We start from the raw sequence: 10,769 nt of genomic DNA on the forward strand, positions 1-10,769 counted from the left end.
CGGTTGCTTAGGAGTGTGGATTACTCTTTACTCCCTTGGGTGTTAGTGTGCTAATGGGGCACAGGTCGTTCGGTCCGTTTGGCCGGTTTAATTGAGATGTGAGTAGAATGAATGACTCTCGAGAATGGTTCTAATGGATTCAAGATTTATATGTAGCGATTTGAAATTTTTAAGATTTATATATGGCTAGAAACTGGGAGTTGCATTGGATGGTGTTGAGACTTGTGGCATTTTATATCATTGTGGATTGTGCATTTCAATATCAAGAAGGTGAAGGAAACAGTTTTAGGTTCACATAAGGTCTCTTAGAGTGGGTGTCTCAGTTGTGGCGCCTTGGGGTGCTTAAGAGGGGAGTCAGCGGCTTATGGGCCTTAGGGCGTTGTGGTTTTATACTAGGGTCTCTTGTGCGGTGAGTTTTGGTTAGGGATCGTGGTGTTCTAGCAAGGAGAAGTATAAATTTGAAGGCAATTTGGAAAGGACTTGGAGAAATAGGACAGCTTGGTAGTAGGTTGGGTTAGCACAGTAATGGGTATGATCGGCTCTTTGGGCATTATGACATGGCTAGTCTCTACAGTTGTTTCGTGGCGATGCTCTTGGGTTTTGGCAACCTGCGTGGCTGGGTTGAGTTAGAGAGATTCAGTTCAGATAGCTTGGTTATGTGCAAATGGATTTCGAAGAGTTCTCAATGGTTTTTACCAAGGTTCAAGGGGTATATTTCCTGCTGGCGTGAGGAGCATGTGGTATATAGTGAATTTCTCCTGGATGCAATCAAATGGAAGGTCCTTGGCTAATTGAGTATGTAGTTGCTTGTGACTCGGAGTGGATTATGAAGTTCTCATATTTTTCATATGATGGCATGGTATATGTGGTGTGTTATGTGGTATTGAGATTTACGTGAGCGGGATCACAGTTCTGTTTGGAAGGGAAGGTCATAAAAATTTGTAGGCAGCATGGACCTTTTCAGATGACTAGGTAAATGATATTACTAATCGGTATGGCTGGATGAGAGTATACATTTCAGAAGAGGCAATGTGTTTTGATTTATGGGCACTTCACTGGTACTGCGGCACTCTTCCGGTTGATCGACTGTGGATATTCAAATTTTGCTATATGGCACGGAAGAATTTTAGAAGTATTCCTCGCGGGATGATCGTGGTTGAGAGATGGGTTAGATATTCTGGCGGTGGAGTTGGGATTAAATATGGTGATTCGTATGTTCTATGGATTTGGAGTTCTCAGGAGCAGAGTGTTTCATGGTTGCAGACTGTGAAGTTGTGGCCGAAGCTAGCCAGATGATAGAATGTGTTATGATTCAGTCATTGTGGACTTTCGGAGGTTAATTATCTATATGTGGGTGACTAGAGCTAATTTGTGAGTCCATTGGTAGGCCCAATTAGGATGCGTATTCTACACCGAGCCGGATTGGTTGGCTCTATACTGCTATTGTTGAGGGATGTGCCATTCGGTTGTTGTTGAGCTTATTCGTGTTCTGAAATGATCTGTGAGTTACTCTTCTATGCTACGATGAGTTGTGATTCGTTGGTTATATGCACATATGGTGCGGTTCTATTGTGGCCTTATAGCGAAATTTGAGCGAGAAAAGTATTGGGTATTGCTTGGTTGATGGCGTATTGGTTATGTTCTTTCGGGTTTTGTGTGGCATGGTATCATTTGCTTCTCCGTGGTTATGGTATGCACTTTGAGTACTTGATATCGAATTGCGCATGGTTATTGATTTTTAGCAGGGTGGCGTGAGGTATTTCATATGGACCAGTATTTGGATAGGGTCGCGTATTGCAGCAGAGTTATGTGGAAATATGATCCTTTGTGTTAGATTCGTGTGTTATGGTTATGCGGTGTGTGATGGGTTCTTAGCATTGCGTCGGGGTGGTACCCGTCGAGCTTGCGGGACGGTTCTCTTATTTGAGTCATTTTCACGATTGAGTACATTTGGAATGTTGCTATTTGTGCACGTATTGCACGGGTTGTGGATTTAGATTGTATTGATGTGTCATGTCACTAGAGTGGTCGCGTTGGATGAGATGAGGTCATTAGACCTAGAATGGATGCTATCGGATTTGATTGTGGTATATTTGGGAGGATAATATCGGAAGTCCGCTTAGAAATTGGCTATAGTTCTTGTAGAAGGAGCGGGAGCTCCATGACCTGTTGGTATGATGAATGGTTATGAATTATGCATGTTTCTTTCATCATCGGCAGTGTACGAAGGTTTTAGAGCGAGGTTTTATTTGATATGAGGTTTATTACCGGTATTGGGTTGTTTTGAGCAGCTACTGTGATTTGAAATTTTTGCTATGAGTATTTGAGTTATGTGGTACATCATGTGAGTACATCTTGGGTTATAGATATGGCTTGATACAGCTTGTTCAGACTTATACAGTGTGTAAATGCGAGATTCTGATCTTATAGAAATTGTGGATGTTGGAAGTTGGATTCTAAGGTTTGTGGGCTAGGTTGAATTGAGAAATTTCAGTTATGTTGTGTTATCAGACCTATATGGGATAGAGTGACGTGGGATCACCCCCGGGTATGTGCATGGTAAGGTTATTCGGCGGTTTGATAGCTTTGAGAACAACTCTGGACACGTTCGAGGACGAACGTATGTTTAAGTGGGGGAGGATGTAACGACCTAACCCGTTGTTTTGAGCAGTTTCACTTTGCTCGATAATTTACGGGCGTAAGTAGCTCCGTATGATGTATTTTGACTTGTGTGAATCGTCAGTTTTGGTTTTCAAGTTATTCGGAATCGAATTGGAAGAATGGACTTCATTATTGAAGCTTTAAATTGGGAGAGTTGACCAAGTTTGACCTTTTTAGCATTTGACCTCGGATTGGAATTTTGATGGTCCTGTTGGCTCCGTTGGGTGATTTTGGACTTAGGAGCGCGTCCGGATTGTTATTTGGAGGTCCGTGGTTGAATTTGGCTCGAAATGGCGAAAAGTTAAAATTTTGGAAAGTTTGACCGGGAGTGGACATTTTGATATCGGGGTCGGATTCCAATTCCGAAAATTGGAGCAGGTCCGTAATGTCGAATGTGACTTGTGTGCAAACTTTGAGGTCAATCGGACGTGATTTGATAGGTTTCGGCATCGCTTGTGGAAGTTTGAAGTTTCAAAGTTCATTGAATTCCAATTGAGGTGTGATTCTCGTTCCGATGTTGCTTTGTGTGTTTTGAGTCCTCGAGTAGGTCCGTGTTATGTTATGGGATTTGTTGGTATGTTTGGATGGGGTCCCGAGGGGTTCAGGCATGTTTTGGGTTGATTTCGGATCATTTTTCTTCATTTTGGTACTGCTGTGTTCTACTGTTTTCTAGTATCTCAGTTCTTCATCGCGTTCGCGTGGCAAGTGTCGCGAACGCGTAGTGTATTTTGATGGCAGCAACTATTGTTCTTCGCGATCGCGAAGTATTTCTCACGTTTGCGTAGAGTTGGGGAAAGTCCTCTTCGCGTTCGCTTATGGAGGATCACGTTCGCGTAGTGTTGAGGTTGGCAGCCGGGAATTTGAGTGTTCTTCTATGCGATCGCGTAAGGCTAGTCGCGTTCGCGAAGCTTTGGCAGCAATGTTCATCGCGTTCGCGTAGGGTGCATCGCGAATGCGTAGAGTCTTTTGTGGCAGTGTGCATTTTGTTCATCGCGAACGCGATGGTTTTCCCGCGTTCGCGAAAGAGGAGGCCTGGGCAGATTATAAAAGTGCTCTATTTCGAAGGTTTCATACATTTTTACATTTTGGGAGCTATGGAGATCGGATTGAGACGATTCTTGAAGTAATTTTCACCGTATGAATTGGGGTAAGTGTTCTATACTCGGTTTTGGTTATATTTCATAAATCTACCTTTGTTTTTGGCAATTGGATTGTGAATTTTAAAGAGGAAATTAGGGGGTTTGGACTAAAGTTTCATAATATGAATTTGAGTTTTGAACACAAAATTGGAGTCGGATTTGAGTGAAACTAGTATGGTTGGAATCGTAATTGAATGGGTTGTTGGATTTTGTAAATTTTGTCGGGTTTCGAGGTGCGAGCCCGGGTTAGGATTTTGGCCGATTTTGGACTTTTGATTCAAGATTTGATCTTTTTCGATCGGGATTGGTTCCTTTAGAAATTGTTTGATGTATTTGAGTTGTTTTTGGTTAGTTTCGAGCCGTTCGGAGGTCGAAACGCGCGGGATGGAATTTTGGAGCATCTCTTAACTTGCACGGTGTTGGAATTGGCTTGTTCGAGGTAAGTAACTCTTCTAATCTTAGTGCTGAGGGTATGAAACCCCAAAATACGTGTTATATGATTGGCATTGAGGTGACGCACATGCTAGGTGACGGGCGTGTGGGCATGCACCATGTGAATTGGGACTCTATTGTTTCCATGGCACTGTATAGTGGTCCTACTTTGTTGGTATCCGTCTTTTCACTATGTGATAAAGTAGTTAAGCTGTCAACCATGCTAGATATCATGTTTAGGTATTATGTTGATCCTGTTTTGACCCATAGTGGTCATTTCTTACTGTCACCTCACTGATTTCATTGATATTTCATACTCAGTCATATTCATGCATTCATGCCATAGCTCAGTCTCAGTTATTATTTATTGATACATCATATCATTGTTGTCGGGCTAGTTTCATGACATCGTGAGCCTGTGAGTGATACTGGAGAGATTGATGACTGAGTGAGGCCGAGGGCCTGAGTGAGAGTAATATTTTTTGGGATCAGGCTGCACGCCGCAGCATGATACATTGATTACATTTATGAGATCGGGTTGCACGCCGTAACGAAACTTAGGGTTGTATATGCATATGGATCGGGTTGCACGCCGCAACGAGCCTTATGGCTAACTATATATTATGGGATCGGGCTGCACGCCGCAGCGATATAGTGCTTGGGCTGAAAGGAGCCCCTCCAGGAGTCTGCATACCCCCAGTGAGCGCATTCGGCTATAAATAGGGATCGGGCTGCACGCCGCAGCGGGTATTGTACAACGCTGAGTGATTGAGTGTGCTGAGCATAGTGAGAGAAAATGCGAGACAGCGAGATTGAGTACTCTGCGAGTGTGAGTACATAAGTTCATACTTGAGATGTATTATATTTGACATGCGTACTTGAGATACATGCATAGAGATGCATTTCATTCTCTACCCGATTTTTGGGACATTTATGATTTTACTTGTATCTTGACATGTAGGCATAGAGAAGTACTCTCCTCATGCTATCTGAAAATGAAACAACTTACTATTTGTTGAAAGGAGTTTTTGGGAAAAATCACAATTTTCATACTTACTCGTATTTTGGATTTTTCGGTAAAAGATTTGGATTTTTACTGATATACTTGAAAAGAAATGCCTACTTTTCTAGAAATGTGAACAAACTGAGCCTTTGATTTCTGAGATACTCTTTTATTACTTGTACTATGTTGTTATGTTGACTTGTGGAATATAGGTATTGGACCCGACCTTCATGTTAGCTCGTCACTACTTTTAACATGAGGTTAGGTTTGTTACTTATTGAGTACATGGGGTCGGTTGTACTCGGCTTACCAAGCGGGTTGGGTTAGGTGCCATCATGACTAGTCAGATTTTGGGTCGTGACACCAATATAGTATATCACTATGCTATATCAGTTTACTATGTCAGTATAGAATTATATTGGTTTTTGTGTGTGTGTGTGTTTATCAATAAAAGATGATACTGATATAGTATATAAGTATGCTATATGAGTATAGAATTGTACTAGTTTGTGTGTGTATTTTTTATCAGTAAAAGATGATACGGATATAGTATATAAGTATGATATATGAGTATACTATGTGAGTATAGAATTGTACTGCTTTGTGTGTGTGTTTTTTATAAGTAAAATATGATACTGATATAGTATATCACTATGCTATATCAGTATACTATGTAAGTATAGAATTGTATTGGTTTGTGTGTGTATTTTTTATCAGTAAAAGATGATACTAATATAGTATATAAGTATGTTATCTGATTATAGAATTGTACTAGTTTGTTTGTATTTTTTACCAGTAAAACATGATACTTATATAGTAAATAAGTAGGCTATATTAGTATATTATGTTAAAAGCAAACAATGACATAAATATGTAAACATTATACATATTTAGCATATTAGTATACTATTTGAGTACACAATTATCTTGATCATTCTTCTTCTCTGCACATAACTGTATTTGTATTATAAACAGGCATACCCTTGATTGCGTGGATGAAAGATGCACTTGGAGACTTAAAGCATCAAGCCTACGAGCATCCAATCTTTTCAAAGTGACGGATTTCAATTCTGTCCACAGTTGTTTAAATGATAAGAGATTTTGTTCGCAAAAGCAAGTTGTCTCAGCTTTTGTTTTAGCTGTGGTACAAGATAAACTTGTTGACCCGAAAACTATATATACACCAACAAATATCCAGAGAGACATCCAGAAAGCATATGGTATGGACTTAAGCTACATGCAAGCATGGAGATCAAAAGAAAAAGCAATGCAATTGTTGAGAGGAATACCAAGTGAGTCATACAAGAAAATACAATATATCTTTACATGTTAGAGTACGCTAACCCAGGATCAGTGACACGACTACACACTGAAGTAGATAGGAGCTTCTTGTATGCATTCATAGCTATATATGCATCGATTAGAGGTTGGATCTATTGTAGGCCAACAGTTGTAGTTGATGGAAGCTTTTTAAAGTCAACATACAGAGGGACCATACTCACGGCTTCCACGCAAGATGCAGAGGGTAAGAAAAAAAGTTGTCTCAAAATCAGTATTGAATAATTGATGTACTTTACTATTTTAAAAATGCAATCCAATTACATTCAGTTAAAGCATCAAAAGAGATCTTCAAATATCATATGATACCAATATGGTATACAAGTATACTAATAGATTATATAATTATTTTGCTATATATATGCACCTACCTATGACTATACTACTATAAGAAATGATATAGTAATATTGTGTGTTATAACTGTAACGACCTGGCCGGTCGTTTTGAGTATTATAATCTCGCTCCCCCATTTACTACTCAATTTATGCTTTATAGTTGTTTTATGACTTACTGGTTTAGTTGGTTCGAGTCCGGAAGGAATTCGGAGTGAAATGAGACACTTAGTCTCATAATTAAAAATTTAAGATAGTAAAGTTGACCGGATATGAACCTATGTGAGAATGACCTCGGATTTAAAATTTTGATGATTCCAATAGCTCTGTATGGTGATTTTGGACTTAGGAGCGTGTCCGAAAAATTATTTGGAGGTCCATGGTGGAATTAGGCTTGAAATGCCGAAAGTTGAAATTTTGGGAAGTTTGATCGGGCAGTTGACTTTTTGATATCGGGGACGGAATCCGATTTTGAAAATTAAAATACCTCAGTTATGTCATTTATGACTTGTGTGCAAAATTTGAGGTCAATCGGACGTGATTTGATAGGTTCCGGAGTCGTTTGTAGAAACTTAAAATTTCAAAGTTCATTAGGCTTGAATTGGGGTGTAATTCATGATTTTAGCATTTTTTAAGGTGATTTGAGGGTTCGACTAAGTTCGTATGATGTTTTAGGACTTGTTGGTATATTTGGTTGAGGTCCCGAGGGGCTACTGCTGGAATTTTCTGATATGTGATATTGTTTTCCTTCTACGTGATCGCGTGAATGTGTCTGCAATCGCATAGGCTTAGTTGGTCAGTGGAGGTTTTTGTTCTACGCAATCGCGTGGGGATATCTGCAATCACGTAGGATTAATTTGAGGCAGTGATATTCTGTGCTTCGCGATCGCGTGAAGCGGGACGCGATCGCGTAGCTATGTGAGTTTGTTATTCGCGAACGCGTGAAGAAGGTCGCGTTCGCGTAGAGGAAATGGGGCAGAAATGGAAATCACGTGTTTGTCCTTCACGATCGCGTGGTTTAGTCCGCGATCGCGTAGGTCTGTCATGTTGTGCATCGCGGTCGCATGGGAAAGTCCGCGATCACGTAGAGTTAAATCTGGAGCGATGGAAAATTGTTCTTCGCGATCGCGTGGGAATGTTCACGATCGCGTAGAGCAAATGTCTAGGAAGAGAGTTTAAGTTCTGAAAATGCAGTTTTTGATGGATTGGAGCTCGGGAAGAGGCGATTTTCGGGAGTTTTTCAAGAAAAACAATGGGATAAGTGTTCTTAACTCAATATTGGTTAAATTACCCGAATCCATGGTTGTTTTTATCATTTAATTAGTGAATTATGTTGGAAAAGTTTGAAAAACCTCTTTGTTTAAATTGAAGATTTGAGGGTCGAGTTGGGGTCGAATTTTGGTAAAATTGGTATGGGTAGACTCGTGGTTGAATGGGCTTTCGAATTTTGTAAGTTTTGTCAGGTTCCGAGACGTGGGCCCACAGGCGATTATTGAGCTAAATTTTGATTTTTTATGAAAAATTAGTATTTTCTTATGGAATTAATTCCAATAAATTTTATTGACTTAAACGAATTAATTGTGACTAGATTCGAGGCATTCGGAGGCCGATTTGCGAGGCAAAGGCATAGCAGAGTAAAGAATTTCATGTTTTGAGATAAGTAATAGTTTTAAATCTGGTCCTGGGGGTATGAAACCCCAGAATTTTGTGTCATGTGATTATTTTGGAGGTGACGCGCATGCTAGGTGACGGGCGTGTGGGTGTGCACCGAGAGGATTGTGACTTGATCCGTCCCATGGAAACTGTAAAGCTGAATAACTTGTTGATAGTTATGTGCTCTCTATGTGTTGTGGAAACATGACTATTAGACATGCTAGAAACCATGTTTAGACTATATGTTGGTATTGTTGGGACCCACAGAGGTCGTGTACATGTTGAATTATCTGCTTAAATTGTTGTTTTGTACTCAGTCACAGCTTACTTGATTATTTTATCTCAGTCTCTATTGCTCATTATTGATGTATTATATCATTGTTGTTTGGGCTGATTTTATGATTTTTGAGAACCCGAGAGACTGGAGAGCTTTATGACTGAGTGAGGCCGAGGGCCTGATTGTGAGATATTATACCATAGCATGTGAGTTGTCCGTGCAACACGTGAGTTGTCCGTGCGGATCCTTATATTATACTATAGCACGTGAGTTGGCCGTGCGGATCCAGATATTTATATTATGGGACGTGAGTTGTCCGTGTAGCACGTGAGTTATCCGTACAGATTATAGCGCTTGGGTTGTAGGAGCCCCTTCGAAATCTGTGCACCCCCAGTGAGCGAGGGTACCCATTGAGTGTGAGTGTTGAGGACTGGGAGCCCAGTGAGTGATTGTTGTCTTGAGAGGTTGTACTTGTTTTTCATTGGTTGGTGCACTTAGTTAATATCTGTTGTTGTGGTTCTATATCCGAATTACATGAATTTGAATTGTATAAAATTGATTTGACTTAACCTGCCGGATTTGAAAGCATATTTATTCTTTGCTGGAATTACTGAAAAAATGAATTATAATTGTATAGCTCGTCACTATTTTCAGTTCCTTATCTATTATTGTTACTTGCTGAGTTGGTTGTACTCATACTACATCTTGCACTTCGTGTGCAGATCCAGGTGCTTCTGGACATAGCAGTGTTGATTCTCTCGCACATATAATTTTTCGGAGATTCATAGGTAGCTGTCGTATTCCGCAGACCTTGTCAATCCTTCCCTATCTCCTTATTTACTGTATTTGGTCTTAGACTATTATAGACCGTATTTTCCGGACTTGTATTCATATTAGATGCTCAAGTACTCAGTGACACCAGGTTTTGGGGAGTGTTCGTATCAGTATTTGTGGGATTTTATATTGTATTTAAATATTATATTTTCAAACTTAAAAGAAATTGTGGTTTATTGAGATTATAGGTTTGCCTAGTATCGAGATAGGCGTCATCACGACAGGTTGGGATTTTAGGTCGTGATAGTAACTAATATTATTTTTTGATTTTACAGGACAAATTCTACCCCTCGCATGTGCAATTGTTGATTCGGAAAATGATGCATCGTGGGAGTGGTTCTTCGTGCAGTTCAGAGAAACATATGGACAAAGAGAGGGAATGTGCATTGTATCATACATGCATGATGGTATATGGAGAGAAACTTCAATTGTTTATCCAGAAGTCCCTCATTGTGCATGTATGTTCCATCTGTGGAACAACATAAAGACGAACTTCAGGAAGAGCCAAAAACAAATCAAAGATGTATACTTTGCGTTACCAAGAGCATACACTGTTGAAGAATTCAACACGTATATGGCAGAGTTAGAAGCTATTGATAGTATAGTGAAAGAATACCTGATGGATATTGAATATGATAAATGGCTCTGGGCACATTCCAAGGCAAATAGAACCATGACCATGGTATCGAATATTGCAGAATCAGTAAATGAGCAAACAAGCACGCAAGAGACCTCCCAGTTATGAATTTTCTTGACTTTATGACAACATTGATTCAAAAATAGAATTACACCAATCGGAAGGATGCCGTAGAATCATTTATGAAGATCGGTGAAAAGTATAAAAAAATATTGGCAGATAATACTATCTTATTACAGACGATGATAATATGTATTTTCAGAATCATAAAAACACTGCATGTTTTGTAGTTTTACTTCTGCACCTTAGATATTTCACTAACAACTACATATTGTTATTAAAAATACTATTACTTCATACAACTAATGACTTTTCTTAATTAAAATTATATTAGGTGTTGCGATCAACTCAATACTTACATTTAGATGATATTCCATGTCCACATGTAATGGCAGTTATACA

General features: G+C 39.5%; 1 protein-coding gene across 1 annotated transcript; it reads left to right on the forward strand.

Annotated features, from left to right (window-relative positions):
- Positions 1 to 2,408: 2,408 nt before the first annotated feature.
- LOC138908448 (uncharacterized) lies at positions 2,409 to 10,415 on the forward strand. Its single transcript, XM_070199114.1, has 3 exons — positions 2,409 to 2,461; positions 6,211 to 6,527; positions 9,946 to 10,415. The coding sequence occupies exons 1-3, from the start codon at positions 2,409 to 2,411 to the stop codon at positions 10,413 to 10,415; spliced, it is 840 nt and encodes a 279-aa protein (XP_070055215.1).
- Positions 10,416 to 10,769: the final 354 nt, after the last annotated feature.

Source organism: Nicotiana tomentosiformis, chromosome 3, assembly GCF_000390325.3.
Source record: "Nicotiana tomentosiformis chromosome 3, ASM39032v3, whole genome shotgun sequence".
NCBI lineage: Eukaryota > Viridiplantae > Streptophyta > Magnoliopsida > Solanales > Solanaceae > Nicotiana > Nicotiana tomentosiformis.

What these genes read in the sequence shown, in the direction of transcription:
- LOC138908448 (XM_070199114.1), top strand. Translation starts at nt 2,409, where the DNA reads ATGCGAGATTCTGATCTTATAGAAATTGTGGATGTTGGAAGTTGGATT. An exon ending in GTTGGAAGTTGGATTCTAAG is followed by an intron (nt 2,462 to 6,210) that starts GTTTGTGGGCTA and finishes TATTATAAACAG; the next exon opens with GCATACCCTTGATTGCGTGG. An exon ending in ATTGTTGAGAGGAATACCAA is followed by an intron (nt 6,528 to 9,945) that starts GTGAGTCATACA and finishes TTGATTTTACAG; the next exon opens with GACAAATTCTACCCCTCGCA.